The sequence below is a fragment of the Ciconia boyciana genome, chromosome 2 (genome assembly GCF_034638445.1).
Source record: "Ciconia boyciana chromosome 2, ASM3463844v1, whole genome shotgun sequence".
Taxonomy (NCBI): Eukaryota; Metazoa; Chordata; class Aves; order Ciconiiformes; family Ciconiidae; genus Ciconia; species Ciconia boyciana.
This window is the reverse complement of record NC_132935.1, coordinates 22,488,219-22,515,235: the sequence shown is the minus strand read 5'-3', so window position 1 is coordinate 22,515,235 and position 27,017 is coordinate 22,488,219. Positions and strand designations below refer to the sequence as shown.

General features: G+C 35.7%; 1 protein-coding gene across 10 annotated transcripts in view; it reads left to right on the top strand.

Moving 5' to 3' along the window:
* Positions 1-27,017, top strand: part of RIMS2 (regulating synaptic membrane exocytosis 2) — a 494,921-nt gene that overhangs the window by 286,049 nt on the left and 181,855 nt on the right. For 5 of the 10 annotated variants that reach the window (XM_072852067.1, XM_072852057.1, XM_072852056.1 and 2 more), the window contains exons 14-18: positions 4,234-4,364; positions 7,228-7,399; positions 7,967-8,120; positions 16,111-16,137; positions 23,935-24,003. In XM_072852067.1, the coding sequence (XP_072708168.1) occupies positions 4,234-4,364; positions 7,228-7,399; positions 7,967-8,120; positions 16,111-16,137; positions 23,935-24,003 (553 nt within the window). The remainder of the gene's footprint in view (positions 1-4,233; positions 4,365-7,227; positions 7,400-7,966; positions 8,121-16,110; positions 16,138-23,934; positions 24,004-27,017) is intronic. The other 5 variants (XM_072852060.1, XM_072852059.1, XM_072852063.1 and 2 more) reach the window with 1 other exon arrangement.

Sequence of the window (27,017 nt, the reverse complement as noted above, 5' to 3'; positions counted from 1 at the left end):
AGATTGAACCTGTCTCTCAGAAAAGTGCCTTTATCATCAAGCTATTGCACATCCTTTTCTTCTCTGGAGTATGGATTCTCACTTGAAGCTGAGATACTGTGTGGATGGGAATATAAGTGTGCGGTGATAGCAAAGAAGGCTTAATTTTAGTGTAGCAGATTCCAGACCTGTTACCCAGAAGGTATATTGATCTTGTATTAGACCACTATTGATTAAAAAAAGGAGAGAATTCTATGAAGCTGGGACCAGACCCTCATCTCTGCTTCCTCCTGATGACTACCTTCATCACCTGACTGCAGAAGAGTTCTTGTTTCTTGCGCTCTGAATGACAGGTATTCTTATCTGGAAGCCTGTCTCAAGGAGTTTAGCAGATGCACCACTCTGTGGATGACAGACCATCTCACAATTTCAGGATGCATTGAGTTTAGACACCCGTTTGCCTGAACGTAGGTTACAACGGAAGTTTAGTCAAGAATTAGGTGCATATCTGCCTAGGGAAGGAGCCTAGGGAAGGAAAGTATTATGCGGGTTTGTGTGGCAAGTAAGTTTCCAGGACTTCAACACTAAGTGGAAAGATCTTTAGAAAGCATTCAGGTTGGATCACTTTCTAAGTGAATTTTAGGTGCTTACATCCTAAATTATCTAGGTAAACAAAGTCCTATTCAAGAAGTTTTTCACAGGTGTTAACCTCCACATTAGCATCAGCCAGCATGATCTTCCTGTGGTGTATTTTATGTGTTGTAATTTTAGCCTTCCCTTTCCTTCATTTAGATCAGGATTGCATCGTCACCGTTTCTTAGATGTTCTAAGCTTTTAAAAGTGCCATTCCTGCATGTGTTAAAAACTGCTGAATGGGGGTTTTGTAGATTCTGCTCTGTTAGTCAGCTGCTTAAGTCTTTCAGTGCTGAGCATTACACCTGTACATTCTTGTGGAACTTTAACCCTGTGGATTGAATAATAAAATGTTCTTCACTTTTTGGTGTTAGGAATCTTTTCTGCATACTACTAAACAAAGCTATAAAAAAAGAAAATAATTTCCTCATCAGCTTTTCTGTTATACATGTGCTATCCCATGTTTATTTCACAACACAAAATATATATAATATTCTATGAGGTGTGGTAGGATTGTCCTGCATTTATTGATTAAGAATTGAGAAACTATGATCAGAGTCTGAGGCAACCAGGTTCTGTCCAGGCATAATACGCACCTCAGATGTCAATTCCAACACTTAGCACTACAAATCAGGCTCCAGGGTCTCATGCCAGGCTCCCACACAATGAAGAACATGCAATTTGTAAATACCTTTTCAAATGTTTTAAGGGATCCACCCCTCAATACACAAGAGTTCTGGGAAAGAGGAAGGGATGGAATCCAGTCCTCTTGAACTGCACCTGGCTGTCTTAAATGGCTGTCCTTTCTCTCCTTGTGAATAGAAAAGACAAGGTTCTTGTAGAAAAATACCATACCATCCGAATATTGTCATAATACTTATGCACAGAAGAGTCAGAATTAGATCAGTCCTGTTCCCAAAGTCATTTTCCATGTTCAGTATGCTAGTCTAACTCCTTGTTCCTCTTTTTCCTTTCCAGTTTTCTGCCTTGACTTCTTGTTGGATTTTCTTTCATCCCAATCTCTCTGTGCAACATATTTTGTGCCAGTTACAGAATGGCTGTTTCTTTTTTCACCTCATTCCATTTCTCTCATTCAGTCTGTTTTTGCCACTCTGTTCTTCTATGGTCCCTGACATTAGTGGCTCCATTCTTCCTATGTCTCACCAAGAAGCATCCTGTATCCTTTACTTTCCCAGCAATTCTAAAACAGTTTCTGATTTGTCCCTTCTTCCTTCTTCTAACCCCATGAGAATGCAATCCTATCCTCCCCTCCATGGGGTTCTTTGTCCATTCTCTCACTCCCAGTTTCTTCCTTTCTTCTCTTTGCATCGAAGTCAAATGACTTCTTGGGTCACAAGTGCCTGTGCTGTGTATTGGAGTGCTAGCAGTGTGAACACAGGGAAGAGAGCGCCTTCTGGTCATAATTCTGCCTCCTGACCTTTCCTGTAACTAGCCAAATTGCAGGGAATCAGAGGGAAAATATGCCCATTATGTACAAGTTTTCCCATTTTTTTTTCAGAGCATCAAGAGAAAAGCAGAAGGTATAAGTCAATGCAAATTTCAAGTTCTTGTTGCAAAACACAGATGTTAGAGCATCTCAAAGAAATGGTGTCAGGCGATTTAACTTTCTGCTTAGAGTCATTCCCCAAACATTTTGGCTGAAGTTTTCCTGCAAAAATCCAGTCTGAAACAAATATAGCGAAGAAATATTTAGCTTGAATATGAATGCGTAATTCTGCTTATATTTTTGGCACCCATGTCTGGATTATCTCACCTTCACTCAGTCACAGTTTGTGATAGTGTCTGGATCACAAATATATTGCATTCTGCTTAAGCAAGGATAATTTTCCCAAAAAAGCAGATGAAGAAGATGATTGTCCTCAGTGCTACTCCCCTTCTGGTGTGGGTGTAGCCAAGTCTGTCCTTTGCTCAAGGACTCCCAAGGAAGCCTGCGGGTGGATACATTTAGCGTCAGAGAACATTTAAGTTAACTTGCACTTCAGAGGTCATTGAAGCTTTTCTTTGGAAACATACAGTTGGTGCAAAGCTTTCTACTTGTGATCTGTAGCTGGATAAAGATACCTATACTCCAGATAATTCTCAGTTTAGAAAAAAATACTGACAAAGCCCCTTGCTTTGCAGGAATGTAGGAACAGCATCTGGAACTCTCTTGAATCTAACGTATTAAGGATAATTTCTCTCACACAGTTTTCTGCTTTAATAGCCACAAAACCCTTTAACTGTTGGTACCAGAAACCTATAAAGTCAGTAGGGCCGACGGCATGTTAATAGAGGACAGGTATCCTCCCCTTTTTAGTATCCATTCAAACACTGCTGGTTGGTGGCTACAGGATTTGCAAGATCTAAAGTAATGGAGAAGGAAGAAGTACAACCCCTATCGATTGAGTTGGTGTATCTTAGTGTAATGTCACTTACTGAAGTATTAGGAATGGCAGAAAGCTAAATCAGCCTCTTGTTGGTGGGTCAAAAGTCTTGAGGATTGCATCAAGACCTTTCTTTAAGTGACTGAAGTGCTGAAGATGAGGAGCTATGACAGCAGATGGAGACCCTGTCTCTGAAATGATATGAGAAGGGCTCCACAGAAAATGCACCTTCCCCCAGTTATGTTTACCTTAGCTAGGATATATTCATGCCTAAAGGTGCACTGCTTGGTTAGGTGTGGAGTTGGGCATTATCCTCTTTGATTCCCTTAAGTTCAGGCAGGGTCAGTGTTTCCTGTAAATGTCCTAGTTTGTCCTCTGTCTCAGGAAAACTCCCTGTAAAGAGAGCTCCTCTGTCAGCTGTAGTTAATGATACTGCAGTGGTACCACCATGTAATGACTCCCTGGCTATTTGGAAGGCTTTGTTTTGTCCTAACTGCACCATTTCCCCCTTCCACAGTGAGTGCTCTAAAGTAGGTATATCCTGTCCTTGAATAAGTTAGTTGCAGCTATAGTATTCAAACTGAAATAGCTAAATAGCAGCTTCTAATGACTGTAGTAAAAAAGGATAGCAGGCCAAGTCTAAGACTGATTAATAATAATTTCTACAGATGAATAATAGTAGTTTTTGCCTTGTTGTTGCTGAGTTGGACTGTGAAGAGGGTTGGACTACTGAGCCTTCCTCTCTTACAATCTCTGGAGGGCTTATATGATTTCAGCATGAGTCTCTGCATCTTGAAAAACATTTAGAGATTTGAAATATTTATGGTCTTATCCCCTAGTCTTTCCAGCACAACAGGACATGAAAAATTCATTCATTCATTGTGCATAAACTCCTTAGAAATGTATACATATGGATACCATACATCAGTAGTGCAAGTAATACAATATCACTACCAAGAGAGAATAATCCTAACCAGAGCACCATGTGAAAAACAATTAGTATGAAATAATGTGCTTATTGTACAGGGTTTTTAAAAAAGAGTAACTCCTGGTACATCCTGAAGCTATTATAGTATTAATTTATTTTTATGCTTTGTTATAAATACAAAGTAGAACATGATATTTTCTGTTTAAGTAACAAATATAAATAGAAGCTTATGAGCAAAATTAATTTTAAGGATGAATATTCTACTTTGTTGTAGAAATGAGTTCACTAATTAATATTTTCTCATTACAGATAAAACTGTGGTATGACAAGGTTGGTCATCAGTTAATAGTGACAATATTGGGAGCAAAGGATCTTCCTTCAAGGGAAGATGGGAGGCCAAGGAATCCTTATGTTAAAATTTACTTTCTTCCAGACAGAAGGTAGGGTGAACACAAAGACAAGGAACATTTGAGTAAGAATTAGTCTGATACTCAGATGGCATGCACAGCTGAGTTTACTGGTTATAAATATACATAAATATCTTACAGTTTGGAGTTTCTTTATTGAACATGCTATGTAACAGCAATGCATCCTTGAACACTAAACACAAAGTCACTTTCACTGGATATTTTATTAAATACTGAATAGAAAAGGAAAGGTACACATACATCATGGCATGGGGATCTGTTATTTGGAAAGAATGTTCTTAATGTTTTCTAATGCCCTTATTTTCTATGCCAGTTATTCCTGTCTAGTGCAAAGAAGATGCTACAAAGTTAGGTTTGCAGATTTCTGGACTAATCAGTCCAGCAGTTTGTTTTGCCTCACCTGTACACAGCAAAGCAGGAACAGGTTTGGCATCTGAAACCCATAGATTTCATATCACAGTATAAGTGAGTAAGGCTGAAGAGGACTCAGTTGAGATTTCCCAGATGCACCTTGAAAACTTCCCCTAAAGCACAGGACTGATATTAACTGGACTGGCATTATATATGCATTTAGTGAAAATTAAACTGTGAAAATTTAGTGAAAATTTAGTGAAAATTAAACCCTTACTCCTGAATAGCTCCTTCATTTTTTAGTCTATGATTTTCTGCCATTTCAGCTTAGCTGGTGGGAAGAACAGCAAAGGGGATAATGTGTTCCCCTGGTGATTTTTTTTAATTGGTATTTCCTCAGATTGTGTCAGTAGGGGAACATGTTTAGCTTTATTTTGTAGTGTATCAACCAAATAATTCAAAGATTTAACCTGACTCAGTACATAAAAGATTGACCAGTGGATTGCTGAATCTGTAGAATAGGATGTAACTTTACAGTTTATATTTTTACATCCTTTGCTCTTCGTAGTAGCTAAACTGGGAAGATGCTAACTATCTCCAGTACCAATTGACTTCAGCAGGAATCAAAGCTATTCAGTATTTTGGAAGACACCACTTTTGCACTTTCATTGTATACCATAAGCTGACAAGAAATTTTCTGTGACTGCATAATTTGCTGTAGCATTGATGGCAAAAAGTTTTTGGATGGATTGTCTTGCGCTTACCAATATTTGACCTGTTGACTAGATTCTTAGTTTATTCAAATTGCTGTAGTGTGTTTGGCGATGCTGAAGCTGTGATAAACTGAGAATCAGGTCTGTTTAAATTCTTATCTGCTTTTTCAAGATTAATAAAGCTACCAAAAACGGGTGTGTTCAAAACGCTTCGCAATGTAAGTTGTAATAAATAAAAATACATAGAATAAAAATATTTAATTAAATACTTTCAAGTATACAGATACAAAAAGTTACATAACATTAAATTTTATTATGCTATACTGGTGTTTCCCATTTATTTCCCATAAAGAAAAAGTATTCAAAACTTTTTCTTTAATTATTATATGTGTTTTCTATCAGTTATGTAAGAATCAGCAATTTGTCTTACTGAATTGTGTTTTTTTTCTGACGTGCAAATTCATTTTCCTTTCCTTAGAGGTAAAAGCTAAGTAAGCAACAATATATTTCTTGTGTAGTAGAAAGAAACATGCTAGAGGTAAAATACACTTAAATAAATGAAGCATTTAATTAGATGAAAATACTGAACTCTTTTTGATTAAACAAATTTAATCGGAAAAGCTTGTCCAATGTAACTTATTTCAGTTCTCAAGGGTAAACAAATCTTTAGTATAATAGAAATAATTACATTATTTGTTTTAACAATGTGTCTAAAAATATTATTTCTTAGTTAATATTTTGATCCAGCTTCTAAGTAACAGTTCAGAAATACAGTAACTATATTACAGTTGCAAGTATTAGCAAACAGACAGTATCTGCATTGCCATATTAAAAAATCCACATAAATTAGTACCACAGCTGCATTATGCAGCAATCAGCAGGTTTAAAATTAAGCATTGTTATGAGAACTCTTGTCAGTATTCTCAGTAGAAGGAGCGTGGGTGTTTTCCAATGAAATTTGTTTCCATCAGAAAATATTAATTATTTCAAGCAGAAATATTCTGCAAAACACATTGCTTTCAACAAGACCCTGGAGCCAGAGCCAGGAGTTCCATGGTAGCCTTGCATGGAGACCCCACTGGGCTCTGAAACATAAGGCCACCCTTGTAGTGGAGATCCACCTTCAATCTGTGTGGTTCCTTGAGGTAACCCAAAGGATTTTGGGAGCTGTTCTGAGAACACTGTTCCTTCAAGTGTTGCTGGAAAAAGACATGTAACTCATTCTCAGGGCTTCTGGTTTCCCAGCTGTGGAGCCCTTAGTCAGGAAAACCCTGCGGAGAAGGCCCCATACTGCCCGCAGCTCCCTGACCATTCCTTCATGTGGGCCAGCTGCTCCCTCCTGCTCTGGAGTTTAAGAGTCAGCCACTGGAGGACTGGAAGCTTGAGTGAACCAGCTGGCTCATTTATCTGAAATGCAGATTTTTGCTATGCCCAATGTTGACTGCATACATGTTCTACTGTCAGACTGTGCCTCATGGAAATCCCATTTACAGAAGTAGATTTTGCTTTATAAAATGCTGTTTCCAAAACAAACATATTAAAACATTTCTGTTTTTCATGGAACTTCTTAAAATTGGAATTGGCACATGAACTGGAAATCACCTAACTTTAGCTTTAATATGAAGTTATGAATTATCCTCAATATATGTGCTGAACTTTATTTTATCATAAAGGACTAATCCTGACATAGATCATAGTGCCCATAATACTATGAAATATACTGCTGATTTAAGATTTCCTACTTTCCATGATATACTTATTACAGTATAATGGTCTTTTGAACATTTTTAATATTTGATTGTTTTTTTCAGTGATAAAAATAAAAGAAGAACAAAAACAGTAAAGAAAACATTGGAACCTAAGTGGAATCAGACATTCATTTATTCTCCAGTTCATCGGAGAGAGTTTAGAGAACGAATGTTAGAAATTACTCTTTGGGACCAAGCGCGAGTTCGAGAGGAAGAAAGTGAATTTTTAGGAGAGGTATACAATCATTGGTGGTGATTACAGAAATACAGTTGCTCACATAGTCATGTCTAGATACAGTATTTCTGAAAAAATTATTAAGTGTAGCAAAGCAAAACTTGTTAAAATTGTTGTATTTGTCTTTATTTCACTTAGTAGTAAACAAATAGTGATCTCGCACTTATCACATAGTACTGATATGAGATTCTTTCTGTGTTTGTTCTGTTTTAGTAACATCATGCACATGGTTCCTCAATTTCTTTTAGAATTGTTTGTTAAAATCCATATTATGTGTAGTTGTATTTTACCAAAATGTTGGAGTGTTACTGACTAACTTGCTACAAGATATTTGAATGCTGTATAGGTTGTCATAAGGTAATAAAGGTTTTGTGAAAGATTTTTGGTATATTTAGTGTTGTAAAAGGCACAGGAGGTCCTTTCATATTGAATGCAAGATTTTTATAAAACTTCAGAGAAAGTCCTTAACAATAAGAGAATAATAGAATAAAATTTATGAACATACCTATTTTTAAATATTCTGTTATGTAATGCTTTCCTACTTTTAACCATTTTTTCCTTTTTTAGATTCTTATTGAGTTAGAGACAGCATTACTAGATGATGAACCTCACTGGTACAAACTTCAAACGCATGATGTCTCTTCATTGCCACTTCCCCATCCCTCACCATATTTGCCACGCAGACAACTCCATGGCGAGAGTCCCACACGGAGGTTACAAAGTAGGTTGTTAGCTTTATGCACTGCGTATAGTTCATTTGAATTAATGTGTAAACTATATTAAATTATTGTAGATGGGAAGCTGACAGAATTTGTGTGTTCATTTGTAGCTGTTATGAATTAGGTCATTTATGATTACTGATGAGGGTCTGATGTGCTACAAATGGTAATATTGAACACTGTGCAATACACTAGTTTTCTCTTATGAGACTACCTAGTTTAGATCCTGAGCTTGAGCAAATTATCTTGGTCTTTTGCAATGTGCTGTTTTTATCTTGAAGTCCTATCTTCTACATTATGTTTATCATTTCATTGTTTAACCAAAAGTGAATGTGCAGTACCTTTCTCTTTAGCTCATACTTCTTAAAAATAAAGTGACCTGTATGTAACATCATATGTAGCTAAAATAATACCATGGCCTGTTGCATTGTTTTGATACTATTTTACATGGTTACATTCACAAATGGAATGTCTCTTAAAATTCTGTTTTGTAGAGTTTGGTATACTCGATCCATGACAGTTTGATGTTATCAGTAGATATTTTGAAAATAGAGTATATACAATATACTAATAAATTAGATATATAAGAATAAGACAGTAAAGGGTGAAAATCTGTTTCCTTAATATTTCATTGTTTCTCTAGTTTAACTGCTCAGTACTGTCAGTGATTTAAAGCTATCCTTCACTGAATTAACTTTATAAAATATCAGTTGACATTGATATGAAAAAACCCAAAAAAACCCAACAAACCAAAAACTATTTCTGAGAATTCTTTGGGTTTTTTTGAGTCATTGTATGTGTGTGTTTGTGTGTGCACGTTACACACAAACTCACAGAAACGTATGCATGTGTAGCCACACAAACAAGCTTGGATATTTCATATGTTCATGTGCATTCTCTATTAAATAATCCCCTGTATATAAGTATTTCAAGTAGTTGACAGTTTTTGTGTCTGTGCACTGGATGGTGCAAAGGATTAAAATGCTCCATATCATAATATTCTGAGATAGGTACATTAACAGAGAATTACAGTGCATAGCCTTCAAGCTGTAACATTACACTTATCCACCAAGGGAAGAAAGAAATGATAGTTAACAGGTAAGGAGTTCTGGTTCAATTCAGTCCTCTTCAGTCTTCTAAAGTACCATGACTGTTGTTTAAGTAAAGTTTTAAAATTATTTTTCTTCTATATTTTCTGCCATCTTGTAACAGATTTTAGGAAGTTAAATTTTCCATTTAAAATGGCTTTTACAGACCAGCTGGACATTTCAGTATCTGTTTGCATTTAAAGTTAGTGAAATTCTGGTTTTCAGGAAATATTCAATCCTGCAAATAAACCCTGTTTGTTTATAGTAATTCCTGACTGTGCAATAAATAACTGCTTTATTTTGGAAAAGATTGTAGTAATTGTTGACTCAAGATCTGTTCAATAATACTGACTCAAAATTTGAGTCAATAAGTTTTTTTAAAATACTAATACTAATACTAATACTAATAATGTGCTCAACTGAACAATCTTATATGCCTGTCTGGCAATTTAGAGGGAAGGACTTTTCAAAACTTCTGGTTTGGTGAAACACTAAGATCTGGTATAGAATACCTGCTTTTCAATGAAGATGATTTAGCCTGACTGTTCCCAGAGTGGTACTTTGACAACTTGAAGTTCTAAAAACTTCAGCCAAATAAGCAATGATGTCAGACGTTCACTGTGATTTCTGGAGAATTCACATGCTCCTACAATAAATTATGCTATTTGCATTTGTACTGAGATTGGGATCCCATAAAGGAGGATTTTCTCTAGTGTCCTGGGAATATATGCACTTCTTGAATCCTTGTGTGTCATAATTTTCAGTTTAAGCAGATAGTTTTACATGTACAGAACAAGGTCTCTTGGAATTAAAATCCCTCCTTTCTGGGGACGGGAAAGGCATCGAAATGGAAATTTAGCATCTGGTCAGAGTTCTGCAATGGTAGGAGAATCCATTTAGCAATTAAAAAACCCCCTTTTTTTTAATTGGTGTCATACCTCTGAAATGGAATAAAAGTATTTCTTGGTGTCCAGAGAGGTGGTGGAATATCCTGTTGGAGATATCCAGAACTCAACTGGACAAGGCCGTAAGCAATGCAATGTAAACTGGCCGAGCCTGAAACAGGTGTTGCACCAGGTGACCTACAAAAAGCCCTTCCCAACCTAAAGGTCATCACCAGGGGACTGGTGAAGGGTAGATAGCACATCTTATGACTGTTTGCCTTCACTAAGTAAAATATTTATACTATATTAATAATATATAGAAGTCTGGTTCTTTTACTTTTTTTGGAGGTTTTAAAAGAATATAAGTTAAACTTAATATCTCAGTTTCTTGTGTCTGAAGCTCTTTTTGTATCCTTCAATAACAACTCTTGTATATGATGAAACAGAAGATGTTATCCAGTGGCACATTACGACAGTGTGAAAAAATCTCCAGAATGAAGACAAGGCATGTCTAGCAAGTTAGTCTATCTTTTTCAAGGCACATCTTAGAACACTTACTGTGCTGTTACACAGTAGGCTGATTTCAATTTCTGGGGCCGCAAAACCTGAGCAGTTCAGTCCTCCTACCTTTTGTTCATTTCTGTGATGCCTCTATGTATAGAATTAGTGAGTACAATATGAAATACTTTATTGCATGCCCCCAAAAATTGTTAGTGTGAGAAATAACAAGAGAGAGATTTTGAATTACAAGGTTGGTTGTTGTTTGTATAAATACACATTTACACATCTAAGCTTTCTTATCTTCATGATTGCCAAGTTGCTATAAATACATATATTTGAAGACAATACTTAAATGCTGTTCTCCAAAGGCAGTTTAAAAGAACCACCTACACTTACTACTTACTTCTATTCTCTTTTTAATACCACTGAATTGTAGCGTTCCTGACGAAGAGCAGACTGTCAGCCCTGAAGACTGAACTCCTATATTTACAGATAGCCAGTAGCAAAGTTCAAGCTTCCCACAGAGTCCCATATGCCATTTTTTTAGGAACCAGGTTTCAGAGACAGTAGCTTAGTTTCTACATATATTTATCTCTCAATATCTTTGAGTGGGCATTATGTTGTGGTACAGACTGTTCTAAACCAGCTGTCCACCTTCTCTTGCCCAGTCTTCTGATCCATACAATCCATCAACTTCCTAGTGATGAAGGATCATTATCATGCTTTTTCCGTAGTATTTTTTGAAAGACATCTACTTAGAAACTGGAACTAATATAGAACATAGGATTATGACTTAGTCTTTCAGCTAATTATATTTCAGATTTTCATAAACTGACTGTTTTTTATCCAATGAGTGTATTTTAAGCTTTTCTTATGTGAAATGTGAGGTAATGAGTAGGTCTATTTTACTTATCATGCTGAACTTTTGAAGTGATTTTTTAAATGGCTTTATTTTCACTAACATTTGACATAAAATCAGCCATACATTAAGGATTCCAGACAGCATTAACTAGAATTACAGACAAACTGAAGTTCTTTTTATAATGCCTCTGAAAAGAGATTGTAAACAGAAAATTAAAGATTATTTTAAAAAAGATTTGGGAATTTCTGTTGTTGGTTAGGCCACAGTATTATTGTTCCATCTCACATTAGGTAAGAGGCTTACTACAGATTACATTGAAAATTGAACGTGGTTTGAATGTTGTGTTCATAGTTGTTAGGATCAATGGGATGAAAGTTATTGTTAGTATTACTATTCATTGAGAACTGATACAGAAATCAAGCACGGTTTATACCATGGGACTGCAAATCAAAAATTACTCTCTCTCCATGTAGCCCAGAATACAGACATAACAGACATAAAATTTGATCTGAGACATTCTTATTTAATCTTTTACAGTTATGTCCATGTAATGTGTGCATTTGTGTGGTGTGAGCTGGTACTGTTTAGTTGATAAAGAATACTGGGTTATTGTGTATTTTGAAGAACAATCGTTTTTACTTCTATATTGACTCTGAATTTGTTTTAGAAGCAGGTTTTGTTTTACTTCAAGTGTTTTAAGAATTTCCCAATTAGGATTACAATATAACTGGCACTAGTTTTCTAAGTCAGATTTTGCAGCTTTAAAACCAAGCTGTCTGAATTATTGATCTGCAGACTACAGAGAGTGGGTGTACAGTGTAGATAACAGCTAAATGCCAACACAAGGGAAAAAAAGTGAAAGTAACAGTAAAACCAGACATTTTCAGGTCTCTAGTTACAGCATAGGTATATACAGCAGTGGAAGGAGAGCTTTTAATCACCATGAGAACACACAATATGGTTTGAAAAAGAAAAGTGAAGTTTTATATTTTGAGCATCCTCAGTAAGGGAAAAGTAGTAAATCTATGTGAGATCAACTCTGCTGAAAACAAGGTCTAAGAGATTTTCGAAATGACAGTGTTTGGAAATCAACATATAGAAGTCCCAAATGGTGGATCAAATTGTATTTTTTCAAGAACTAAAGACGAGAAAAATCAGTCAGGATCAAAATAATTGTAAATAAATAGACTGTGAAGTAGCTTTCTTTTAAAGGGAATTTGACTTTCATTACTTTTAGAATTAAAGTCATCGATGACTCCATTCACTGAGTTTCATGATTCTTAAGGCATATAAAAAAAATCTGGAGGGAGAGAAATTATAGTAATAAGTATTTAAACTGTGGGGACAAAAATTGAGTATAGTTGTGTTCTACAAAAGTATCTGCATATAGTGTACAAAAAACTATATATAACATTCCTTTCTGAATTTTACTTATTCTTTCAGATGGGAATAAAAAATGCTATAATGCATAAGCAAAGTGTTTTGAATCACATTAAAGTTGTTTTTGTCATCTTTTTTCAGCTTTGTACATTTTCCCATGTCAGACTATATTTTTTGGGGCAATGCTGAGACTTTAACGTGATAAAATTTGTTACACCTGACTAGAAGAACCAAACTGATAGACTGAATTCACAAATAAAGGACCCCATTGCTTATGAATTTTTGAAAAACATTTTTAGATGGACTTGTCACTGCTGGGTGCTGAGGGCTTTTTTGAAAGTTCTGTGGCTGTACCATGAAATCAAAGTTGAGTTGAATGTTATAACTGTTAATTCAAGCCCTCTTTTCTATTCTTTAAATGTTAAAAATGTGAAGTCTATATTGTAGAACATCAAGAGACACATTTTCTAGTACCAAAATCATTAATGTTTAATAATAATTAATTACAATATATCTGAAACTTTACCCTGTGAAATCTGAGCCCCTACATTTCAACTCTCAGTCTTCCAGTGAAAGCTATTGACTTCCTTGGAATTCTGTAGAGTCTCATTTTACTGCAGAATGAGGATCTTGCTGTCTCAGCAATTTCCTTTTAGTTTGTAGTGAATATGGTAAGTCACTACAATAATTTTAAATCCATGTCACTGAATCTTACTTGAGGGAATTATAATAATGTTGTTCCCTAGTAGGTAAGTGAGTTGTACTTACTTAATGAAAACATGCATCAGTGACTTTTTTTCAAATTATAATATGGAGCATTTTATGGTCAGTGGCACAGACTATGAATGATGAATATATTACAAGAATTTTACTCTAGAGAGCAAGAATAACACTTGTTTTTCTCTTTCATGCTTCTTCCTTAGTTTTTCTCTTTCTTTTATGGAGCACAGGCCTTGGGCATGTTATCTTTGTTTGCATGCATTGATGTTTTGTTCATAGAATATGGAGAGAGAGAGAGATATATACCAGTCTTGTATTTATTATACACATATTATTTATTTATTATATTTATTGTACATCTATGGTTTATTAAATACTTTAATGAAAAGGTATTTAACATGATACAGGGGTGTCTGAAAAGGCCTTAAACTATCAAAATACTTTTCTTTTTTGTAATAAAAGAAACTTATTTAAGATATTAATTCTGTGCTATTTGAAAATTTTAAAATAAACTTTATTAAATTGCAATTAAACTACAAAAATACTTAAAAACCTGTTTTGAAGCAGTTTAAAGGAATTAGATGATTTATAATGCTGTTGCTCTGGTTACTTGATAGAATCATGTTATTAAACTACTCTTCTGTCATGTAAAGATGGCAGAAAAGCAATGTTCTTTGTTGAAGTAACTCAGTGGGTAGGCTAAATTAACCTTGCTAGGCAGTCGGTAAATAGCAAGTCAGGTGACCTTTAAAAAGATTGTAAAAGATATGTCCATACAGTAGCTTCCTTTTCTGGCTAAAGGTAGTGTCTATTTTTTTTTAATTGTTGAAGAATAATAAACTATCATATAAGTGTGATGGTTCTGATGAAGTTTTCACGTGGGTTTAATACTATTCTGACTTTTTGCTTTCTGTGTTGTAAACATACAGAAACAAACATGACTTCCTTAGTCCTCACTCCCATTATAATCTCAGTATTTTTATAATCTTGTGCTCTTCAAGAAGGTCTACCCTTTTACAGATCTTTCCAGAAGTTAAATTCGGAAAGTCCATTGTTTTTATTTATATAAATAATTTCTAGACTGTGTTAATTGGTTTTGTTGTTGGTTGGGTTTTTTTTTGATGGTACTCTTGAACCTTTGTTGAGTTTCTGATGTTGCTGGAGTAAACTAGAAAACTTCCCCGTACTCCATTTTTCATAATTTTGTAGGCAAAGAAGACTCAGTTTTTCATGAAATTCATAACTGGAAGAGATTAGTACCAAGGAATACAAATATTACAGAAGTTGTGCACTAAAGCTCACATATAAAAGTTTGTAAATTATGCTGAAAAAACCCCCTATTAGTCACTTTGAAATGATATAGCCTAATGCAATTCTGGAGCTGGGCTGTAAAAAATAATTATGTTTATGAAGAAACCCAATCTGAAAATATAGAGTTAGAAATTGTAAGTAGTTGATGATTTAGTGATATGATCTACATATTAAAATAGTTAGTACCTGGATGTCAGAAAAAGTGTGAGTTGCCAGAAGGGACCTAGTCATCAAGTGAATTCTTAACAGCACTAGTTGGCAAGAAACTGAAATTTTCATTTTTCCTCTAACACTGTCATATCTTGTCATCTGAAGTGCATCATTTACCCATGGACTGTCACTCTTTAATAATATTTAAGATGATGTCTGTGAGCTGTTCAACTGTAAGGAATGAAAACATTCATAATGTCTTGCTAATGGCAAGATACTATTCATGTTATTCTGACTTCCTGGCTTCTTCGTATTACCTTATGGAAGTCACATTTACAAAATCTGCAAATGCAAAGTAACATTTCACATTTCCATAATTGCCCAGATGTTTGCATACTATTATATTGTCAAGTTTAGAAAAACTGGTACGGTTGTATGAAAAGCTAAAACACACAAACCAGCCAGACTTAAGGAATGCAAACAATAAATCAGATATTGCAAGTATTTAATCATTGTGCTCACATCAGGACTCTTAAATTCACTGGTAACAATGATATATAGGATAAGGTATTCGTGTATGTGCATATTTACCGAATCAAGACCTAGCTGGAGACAGAGGATTGACTGGAACATCACTTCTAAGTCTGTTAAATTTAAAGTAGGATTTGTAGCTACATCTCAGGAAAGTTCTGCTAATAACTTCCTGCTGAGGTGCCAACAGCAGTGTGCAGCAACTTTAAAGATAGCAGCTCATATTGTATGCCTAGTTGAATATACATTTCGCCCTTAAAATTTAAACACTTGCTTATAGTAAATGTGCAGTTGCATTTCAGAATCAGAAATGACTGTAATAGCTCTACTAGTCGTCTGTGTCTACTGAATACAAATGTTGACCCAGAAGTGATTGGCATTTTTGTGGTTTAATTTCTGCTAGCTGATTGAGTTTTATTGTTTTGAATGAATGTGGCCTACAATATCAAATTCTTCAGTCTCCAGAAGCAATTATAATGAAGTTTAAGGTTCTAACCATCCCTGTTACATGTATTGATTCATGTATTTTCCCTGACACTACTTCATTTCAATATTTGTTTTCCAGATAAAGGCTTATATTCATATAATTCAGGTAAATTTTCAGCATGCCAGAAATGCTTATTGCTTCCATATACATGCAAAATTTAATTTGATATTTTCTTGGTGTGCTTTTGCTACTATTGTGCAGATGCTAAATTGCTTAAATGTTCCTTGGCTTTTCTTGTCTGCTTTTCAGTCATAGGTCTTTTGTTGGCTTTCTTTCTCTATTCTTAACATCTCAGTATTGATATTGGAGCAGTATTCTAACACTATACTTGCTTTGCCTGCCTTTATTTTAGGTAGAGCTTTGGTAGGTAAACTGTAGTGAGCTTTATTAACTATACTAGGAAAATGCTGTTTTGCTTAAGCTATATTAAAAGGAGCACTGGTGTATTGCAGCTGTTTGAGAACTAGTGTAAGTATTTTTAGAATACAGACATGGGGTAAGTGAAGTACTGGCAAAATCAGTATTTATACTGGTACATATTTTTACAGTTTCATATTGATTTAAATCCCCAGTTACAAATCCATTTGCTATATCTGAGAAGTTTGCCTTAATTAAATATAAATAAATTCATAATGTACAGTTTTTACAAGCTTAAATTTTGTAGTCCATTTCATGTGCGACTTTTTGCAGTTCCTGCAGTTTTAATTATGGGAATCTCTTTGAGAATTGGTTCATCTAATTATCTTTTAGTTACGTTTAAAAAATGAAACACACATTGTTAGGAAAATAGAACCAATACCATGGTGGAGAGAAACAAAAACCCCACAGGATGTTTATTGAGAGTAGTACTAATAAAACCCAGTTTCCGTTATGTCTACCTTTAGTCTCCCATGTTTCTTCTATTCCATTCTCTCCTGAAATAATCCCACATTCTTCTCATTTTTTACAATATCTTCACCTGGGAAGAGACTGTGTTTGCTGTGGCGATGTGGACTTGTGCACATGTGGATTAGCCACAAATTTTAGCTTGATAATGTTTCTTTTTCATTAAGGGGTTCTGATTTGTATCTCTCTCTTCTATCCAGCAACTATTTTCAAAGACCTGTAGGAACTTAATTAAATTTGGTATTTATACCCCTCTGTCAATATAGATGAAATTGGTCAAGAACTTTAAAAAAACACTATTATGTGCAGGAGGATAAAGTGACAGCTTGACATGGAGACAGCGGGACTGCGTGAGAAATCAGCTCACAATAAGAACCCTCAGGCACAGACTGGATGAATACGAGAGAGCAAATTCTTAAGACAGTTGTTGGGAGACTGATTTTAGGGTTGCTTTGATGTCAGCTTTGAACACAGAACAATTACAGGCAATGCTAAGTCACTTTAAGTAGTTGTGAAGGCCTTCTGTGAGCTTCAGGGAAAGAGCTCATAGGCATGCTTCACTACCCTTTGTTCCCCCAAGGAGTCCACAAAACCTTGTAAAAGCTTCTTGCATTGTAAGGGGCAGGATCCCCGGCTAGGGAGCTCGGTCTGCTTTCTTTTTCTTTTTTTTTTCCCCTAAGAAAAACAGAGAATTCCTGAGCCATAAATCTGGCACTTCCTTCTGTATTTAAGCTGACTCACCTTAATTTTATTTCTAATTCTATCCCCTGTCCTAGTCAGTTCCGATAACTATATTGTTGGTCATATAGGCTTTAGTAGAGTTTTGAACCTCATGTGTTGGTCTTCTCTTGAGGTCTGGTATCAGGAACATCAATGGGCAATATATGAAACACAGAAAGTATTATATATTGCATTGTTTCCCCTGTGTATTAGTAAGAGTGGAGCACAGCTTTGTGCCAACTTCAGTTGTCATGTCGAAGTCAGAAGATCTTTCAGAACTCTGCACAGATTTAGGTTGCCTTGCAAAAAAGTATTTATGATTGCATATTGTTTCATTCATTTGGAAGAGTTCCAGTTATTTAGAATGTTGTTATGGAGACAAATGTGATTCTGTCAAAGTAGAATAGAATAGAATAGTTCAGTTAGAAGGGACCTACAACGATCATCTAGTCCAACTGCCTGACCACTTCAGGGCTGACCAAAAGTTAAAGCATGTTATTAAGTGCATTGTCCAAATGCCTCTTAAACACTGACAGGCATGGGACATCCAAAGAAGATTCTCTAAAAATTTCTTCAAAGATTTCCATATTATTTTTATTCAGAAGTTCTTAAAGCTTTCCATGGCCACCAACACTACAGCCCCTGAAAAGTTAACAAAAAAATAAGTATTTGATTCATAAAATGGAATAAAACACCTCCCTTTTTTCTTCACATTATTGCTAGCCATGAAGATGCAAAATGGAAGAAAACTAAGAATGGAAGAAACTCCCGTATTTTAAATTATTTTTCTGCCTAACAGAAAGTAAAAATCTAAATAGAAAAAATAGTAAAAATTTAAATAGAAAGTACTTTTGAAATGGAAAGTGAAAATAATGGGTCTAATGGTTTTTAAGTGGTGGGGTGTTTCCCCAACCCTGCAATGAAAGCTACAGTGCAAGTGCCATAAACTTCCAGTTCTAGTGTGTACATGCTCTTGCAGAGTTGTCGCGCTGGGTGGGATGGTAGCTTGTGCAGCAGTAGGTAAGGGAAGGAGTAGGTAGGTGTGGGAGGGAAGGAGGATGCTGATGGTTATTAAGTCCTGATGGGGAGGTTCTCCACTCTCCCCAAGGTAAGCTGTCCCTGGAAAAAAGTTTTATTGATAGTTTAAGGCTATTAAACCAAAACCTGCTAAAGTGAATGAGAATATATCTTTTGATTTCACTGGGGTTGGGGTTATGCTCAATTTGTTATGTGGCTTACACTAGCTAATCATACAGCATGGGGTCTATTTTGCCTTCAGTCTGCAACTGTAATAACCATTAATCCTGGTGGAAGGCATTCAAAAGTCAATATTTACCATCTGTTACCACCCAGTTATAAGACAAAATTATAATAATATCCCTAAGAATGTTTCATTAATAACCTATATTCCTGTGCAATGGCAGTGAGAATTAATGCCATTCCTCGTGTTTAAAATCCATCAAAGAAAAAGTTAATAATATGCAAACCATTGGCACCAATGCATTTATTTGATGCACCCGGTGTCCCGGGTGTTACATGCTTAAACTTTTTACTGAATTTTGAATTTACGTTAAAATGGATTTAATCTTCTTGCTTTTGAAATAAGTACCATATTTTATAACGTATTTGTCAAACACTTTAAGATATTCATTAAAATACTAAATAACAGTTTCATTAGCAATATTCCTTTGGAATAATTGGTGAGAGGCTTCATTGTCACATTTCCCAGATAAAGTATGAATTGTTCTTTCTCTATTTTATGGTCAGTGGTTCAAATTACTTAGGTAATGAAGTGGTATTTTGAAAAGATGTGGCTAAGGTGGGACTGAAGCCTAAATCTTCACATTTACATTGTCAATAGGTTAAAAAGAAAATTACCATCTAAAATTAATGTATAGCAGATGAAATTACTCTTGCAAAAATTATAAAAAATATTAAACTAAGCTGCCAGCAATTATACTGGTATTTTGAGTACTCAGTTCAATAAAGGATTTTGACCTGTGCACTTTCTGGTCTGTTCCATTTCTGAAGTTAATGGAATACATTTTAAATAAATATAATCTGATTCCTTTGCAGAAGTTACATATTCCAGGCAGTACTTCTTGACATTACGTATTTACTTGAAGTGCTTTCCTTCCTCTGTCCTTCCTGAAAACATTGATTTCCAAAGATAAAACCAAGTAATTAATTCTGGTTTAAATTTCTTCTGACTTCTTAACCAGCATTTAAATTTACTTTTATAAGTAAATATGAATATTACTTAAACATGATTATTTTTCAGTTGGTTTAAGTCTGTTAGTAGTTAGAGTTGGCTTAAGGTAGCCTCGGCTTGAGATCGAGATAGAATAGATGATCTGATCTGAACGAGCTTTGTATCTTTAAGAGATGTCAGCTATTACAAAAGACTTTCCTCTTTGCAGTAGCAAAGGCAATTGGACAAAGCCTTGAAATCTTATTCTTCCCTTAACTACTCTTTCTCTACTCTCATACTTAGAGCAGGTCTCAATCCTGACCCGTTCACTTTCCCCATGCCCTGGCTCTTCTCTGCAGCTTGGATGGGAGTGAATCATAGAATCATAGAATGCTTTGGGTTGGAAGGGACCTTTAAAGGTCATCTAGTCCAAACCCCCTGCAATGTGCAGGGGCATCTTCAACTAGAGCAGGTTGCTCAGAGCCCTGCCCAACCTGACCTTGAATGTTTCCAGGGATGGGGCATCTGCCACCTCTCTGGACAACCTGTGCCAGTGTTTCACTACTCTCATTGTAAAAAAATTTTTTCCTCTTATCTAGTCTGAATCTACCCCCTTTTCACTTAAAACCCTTTCCTCTTGTCCTATCACAACAGGCCCTACTAAAAAGTCTGTCCCCATCTTTCTGATAAGCCCCCTTTAAGTAGTGAAAGGCTGCAATGAGGTCTCCCCGGAGCTTTCTCTTCTCCAGGCTGAACAACCCCAACTCTCTCAGCCTTTCCTCACAGGAGAGGTACTCCAGCCCTCTGACCATTTTTGTGTCCCTCCTCTGGACCCTCTCCAACAGGTCCATGTCTTCCCTGTGCTGAGGACTCCAGAGCTGGATGCAGTACTCCAGGTGGGGAGTGAAGACAGAGGTCTGTATATAGAAAGAGAAAAGGGTCTTTAGATCCTGGAAGGTGATTTGGAGTTGAGGTATTAGGAGATTCTGGAAAAGGTGGATGCCGTTGAGGGGACAGAGAGAGACTCCTGTCTTTTATACCTGTGGTCCATTGAATCTTCTTAGTCTCTTTTTTCTGCCAGATGTATCCTGTGACTACTACAGCATATAATTTTAGCTATGCACTGGGAAGTCTAGAGCCCACTGTGACAACAGCTGGTTATTTTCATCCTCAAAGATGCAAATCTTTTCTCTAGAATACAGAATATAATATTCTAAAAATATGTTAAAGCAGATGTACTTAGCTGTAAATATAAACATAAATAAAAAGCAACCTCAGTTGTAATTAATTAGATTCATTCATAAGGATGAATTAGATGATGAGTAAATGACATTCTTTCATAGCTGATTCAGCCCTCTTATGTCTTTCCTGATACAAACCTTTCCAAGCATCCATGTGATGAGCATCAGCAAACTGTTCAGTTGCTCTCATCTTCCCATTCCACAATCCTCTCTGGTAGAGCCTGAGTGTTGTTATTGGCATCTCTGCACAGCCACCACAGTCCCACTGCCAGATCAGTACCAGGGCTACCAGAAGCCAGAATCGCAGTGTTCTGCACTCCTGTTAGGGGCTTCTGCCTTTTAGATCCCAGCCGGACTAGTAGGGCTCTCTTGCTTAGTGTTTCAGTTTCATCAAAAATACTGACCTTCTTATTTAATGACCTGGTTTTGAGTTAGTGACTAAGGGGAATGGAGACTAATCCTTCTTGCTCACTGGCATGTATATTGCCACACCAGTAGAAGGCTCTGCTGAAAATGGCAGCAGGAACAGCATCACAGGTGGAATGGATGCTCTTTGGGAAGCAAGAGAGATTTTCATTGGGCCTCTGTGATACGATAATTAAGCAGATAATCAGATTGTATATTGTCCTTGTCAGACTTAATTGCTTTTAGAAATCCTGGTTCTCAGAAAGTCCATTAGGAGGCTGAAAACTTTTCCTTCACTCCTGCCCTCATCTTGTAGGTTTTCTCGAGTGCTAATTGTGATCACTTGCTTGCTATTTCTTATTTTAGGGAAAGATTTGACTTCTTGTTTTTTCTTGAACTCAAAGACACTTTTCCCTCTCCCCATTGTAGCATGGTCATTTCTAAACTTTTGTAATGAATTGAACTGATATTTCTACCATGTAAGAATTGCAGAGTGTAGGAAACCAAAGCATGGCTTTCCTTGTACTAATTTCAATTTCCTATTTGTGAGGAAACTCCTTTTACTGCAATTAAATAACAATAATTAATATTGCTCTACTGGAATTGCATAACGTAATGGCAGGCTAGATTGTGTTTTCTAATAATTCACACATATCACACTTATACCATTTTCTAGTTGAATAATTTTTAACAGAGCAATTTTTATCCCAAAAGAAATAGTCTGCAGTCTAGTTTATAAATTCATACACCCACATCTTGATTGCTGCTTTCACTTCTGACTTCTCATAAAAGGCACAGAAGAACTAGAAAACATACAAACAAATACAGCAGGAACAATCAGAAATATGGAATGGTTTGCATATGCAAAGGAACTAAACAATAATATTTCAGCTCAAAAAAAGAGGTGACTGTGGAACAATACAGAATGCTGATTCATGTTTCTCAGAATACAAAAGCTTGGAGGGCATTGTCTGAAATAATGTAATAGAAATAAAGCAGAGGGAAGTCTATTTCACACAATGCAAAATTAAACTGCAGAACTTACTGACATAGCATATTATAGAGGCCAAGAGAATACTGTGACTCAAAAAGAAATTATATGAATTTGTGGAGAATGGATTGATTAATGACTTATGGTAAACAGGATGGCTTAGGAGAAGTCTTGGTTGCCAGGACCCCTGCCTGCTGAAAGCTAGAAGTGTGCAACACAGAAAATTTTTTCCATACAGATCTTGTAAGCACACTCTTTCCACTAAAGAAGGGCCTTCCACTATCCCCTGGTGGGCAGACAGATGTTAGACAGCCTGACAAACGGCAGCAGTTCTTATGATTCAAATAATTTCTAAAATTTCTTTAAATTGAAAACTTTTTATTTTTGTCAAAAATCCTCTTAGCACTTGTTCTCCCAGTTTTCTGTTGGGAAAGGAGGGTAGGGATCCTTCTGTGCCAGTCACCCAGATAGAACATCAATCCTGCTTTGTCCTGGGCTTCTTTGGGTTTACTCTCAGTTTTTACTGGTATTTTTGTGTGTGTGTTTTTCAGAATAAATCATCCTGTGGTAGGAATAAAAAAATTTTGCACATGATTGAAGGTTTGGTGACAATTAGATTAAAGCTTCTACCTTCTAGTTACCTATTTTGAGATGGTCAGAGAATTAGAACAGACACACCATCTTGCTGAAGAACAGGGATTTGCACATTTAAAACAAGTAAATGAATAATTATAATTCACATGCCAGTGCTTAATCCCGATGTCAGCAATCAAATGCTGTTTAAAAGATGCCACAGAAGACAGAAGTAAAATTAAGCTAAACACAAACTGACATGTATATTTGTCCTACGTGACCTACATTTTGGCTCTAATTGTGGATGTGGAATCTGCTTTTGCCAACTAAGCTCTAGCTAGTTTGACAGGTGTACTTTTATAGAGCATTTAATAGTTTGCTTCCTCTAAAGTATCACAGCGAGATTTTGTTTTTCAGGACACACTATATGTGTGAAGCTGCCTGTTCTCCTGATAATGCTTCCTAATACCCCAAAGAAAATATTACATCCATTTAATATTATTGCTATTATTAATTTTTCTGGAATTCAAAGACTTTGGGGAGGGCTGGTGCCTTGTATAGGAAAACTTGGAAGATGAACAATGTGATGCTAGTTTCTATATGGAATGAATACATATAGATATGAAGTATATGAAAATATTTCATAAAAGCAATGTTGTGGAGCTGTGTTTCAGCATTTCATTGTATATTACATTAAACATTTAGCTGAAAATAGTTGGTACACTAATACATTTGCAATAATATAACATTAATAATTTCCCTTATATGCTTATATAAATGCTTCATTGTCTAGTATGAAATCCTTACATTTATTTATGTATTATTGGCTGAGGATAGTTTTAACTTAGAGGAAGATAAATGATACATTTCTGATTTTTTTTTTTTTTTTTTGGCAGGGTCCAAAAGAATCAGTGACAGTGAAGTCTCTGATTATGACTGTGATGATGGAATTGGTGTTGTTTCAGGTATTACTGTCTAAATTTACTCTTCTATGTTCAGTAGAAATCTTTCTTATTTATAATTTATTATTATGAATTTTATAATGTTTTTCTGGTGAAAAATAAGTGGAACCTAGTATGTATTTGTTCCAACAGACACAAAGTAAGTATTATGGGTAATGCATATTTAACCACAAAAAATACCAACAGAGAGAAAAAATCAATGTTCGAATTTTCTTGTTGCTTTTATAAAATGATAAAAATAGCAAAAAAGTGGTTTTTTATTAAATTTGAAGAAGTGTATATTTGATTTTTTTTGACAGACATTTGGGTTTGACATACTCTTTAAAACTTCATGGTGGAATAGTAACACTGCCAAAGGTCTGAAACCTGAACATTTAAGGCAGGATGGGAGATATCTTAACAGATAATCTGTTTTACTAAGAAGTATTGGAATTGGGAGTTTAATGAGTATTTGAGATAAAAGTTGTCATGTGAAAGAGTATTTCTCCTCCTCCTCTAAGAGAAAAGATAATACTGTAATCATAGCCAAAAACAATAATAAAATTAGAGAATCATATGCTTTTGCTGACTACAACAGAGAATACATTTAGGATGCAGTCATGCCACCTTTAAACCTGTACTGATGGCTACTGGTACCAGCACAGAGTAGGCTGCACAGCTCAGTGTGTACTCCGTTACGCTACTGCTCTACTGATATTTTTAACCCACTCAGAGTAGTCTGTGTTAGACAGTTTCTGGTTCCCTTGGGTCAGGTCTAGCTGAAGTGTACATATACAGTGATTTGTGTACCTTACTCAGCAAAGGTGGAGCAGTATATGCTGCCTGGTCTATGCAGCAACTGTAAGACAGTGATCAGCTGGTTGGTCAAAACATGTTCCTGCCACACAGCCACCTGTCAGCATATGTGCAGCTTTTACACTGGGTATAGTACATGCTGCTGGCAGGCTAAGGAAGAGTATATAGGAAACAGGAGTCAGAGGAATACACCTGGGCCTGGGGATAGAGGGAAAAAAAGGAGGTAAAATAGGCAATCCTGGATATTGCAAGATGGGGTGCAGCCAAATATTGATAAACATGCATAAACATTCAGATTTTTGTTAACCTCTGCTCAGAGGTTTTGCTCTACTCTTAGGTTCCAGCAGTTTTACCAGAGACTGAATGAACACTATGGACATAAGACCACTAAATTTTCTATCTTCCTTAAATCATTTATCTTCAGACAGTAATAGGCTCAGTTTTCAGATTATTACCTTAATTAGAAAGATATTTAGGAAAACTTACGGCATTTTTATATTCCTGCTCCCCTGTTTGCTTTACTACAGTCAGAAGACATGAAGGATATGTAGCCAGACTGGTGTGAAGTATTGGCCCAGAGAGGCAGTGATCCTCAGAAGTCCCTTGTTCCTACTTACTGTACTTTCAGTCTTAGGTTGGTTAGCTTTCTGTACGTGCTTAGTAGTCACTAAGGCTTTCAGATTGCCTGTCCTCCCAAAGGGAAGGACTTTCTGTTGGTCAGTTAAATTAGAAATGTATCAACCTAACTTTGGAATTTAATAACAAAGGGAGGGAAAAAGGGGGTTTGATGGATATATGTCTAGAGTGCCCAGTATGGTGCCATTTTGAAACTCAAATCTTTGTATTGTCCTGGAAGAAGGTACCGGGTTTTGCAGAAGTTTTACCAGGTGCTTGATCATCAGCGGGATTCTTGTGAAACACCTGGATTTACAATTTTATGATTTCATAAACTCCTCTTTTGACAACTTGTAAAATTATGGTCTTTACAGTTCAGTGAATGAGTCTACTTCCCTTACTTGAGTTTTTGATGTACGTTTAGTTCCTTTAGGATCTTTTAGCTTTTGGATTTCTGCTGACAATTCTACACCTTAGTTGCATTTTAATTCAGACTGGCTGTGTGGGTGGGAAAGTTTGATATTCTTTTGGTTTTGAAATATTTATTTATTGCCTTTCTTTTTTGTGCTGCTGTCACTATGTTTGCAAGTCTTTTGATTTATCCTTGTCTTGTTTTATCATCCACGTCCTTTTCTCGTTTAAGGTTCTTCTATTCATTTGCAGACTCATCACAATCTTGGTTTAAATATATGCCTTCTTTGCATGAAGCCATTTGTCTCTCTTTGTTTTCTTTCTTTCTTACTTACCCCAGTTCTTTCATTTTGTATTTTCAGGTTTTATTTAACATGACACTTCACTTTGCTTTTTTTCCTTCTGCCATATAAATACTGTATCACATCAAGTATGTTTGCTAACATCTGTCGGGTACTCTCAGTGATCCTTTCCATAAAATTAATGCTTATTCAAAGTATTGGACCTCCGAACTAAACTCCAGAAACCTTTAAGAAGAGCAAGAATTCTCATTTGGTTCCTTTTTAATTTACTTTTATTCAAAACAGTGGACTAGATGACCTTTAAAGGTCCCTTCGAACTCAAACAATTCTGTGGTTCTATGATTCTATGATTCTGTGATTCTATGAAATCCATGGACCTTCCTTGATCTCATTATGTATTTATCTATAGTTCATTGAAAGATATATGCTGTCTGGCTTCACTACGTTCCTGATCGAAGCTGAGATTTTCTCTTTCTCCACAACACCTTTCATATAGCTTCTCTGGTATTGGTCCCATAAGGTCAGTTGACTTCATCTTTGGATAAGCTGGTGATAGGTAGAAATCCAATAATGGAAGATCTTTCTTAATGTACATCTGTAAGCAAGGTTGTGTTAGACCATATTTGCTGAATCAGAGGGAACTTTATAAGCTACAGTTCCTTGCATCATCATCTGTTTTTAATATATCTGCAGTTGTTCTTTGTCATTGCCGTGGTACTTTTGATCCACTAATTTAATTTCCTGATGATAAAATGCTTAAATTATGTCTATTTCCCATACTATTCTTTTCTTCAATTTTTACAAGAAGTTCAAACTTCTCTTGGAAAATTTATTCATAAAAGCTATCACTTCTGGTGGCTTGGATCTTATCCTGCTTAGACAAACTTAATAACC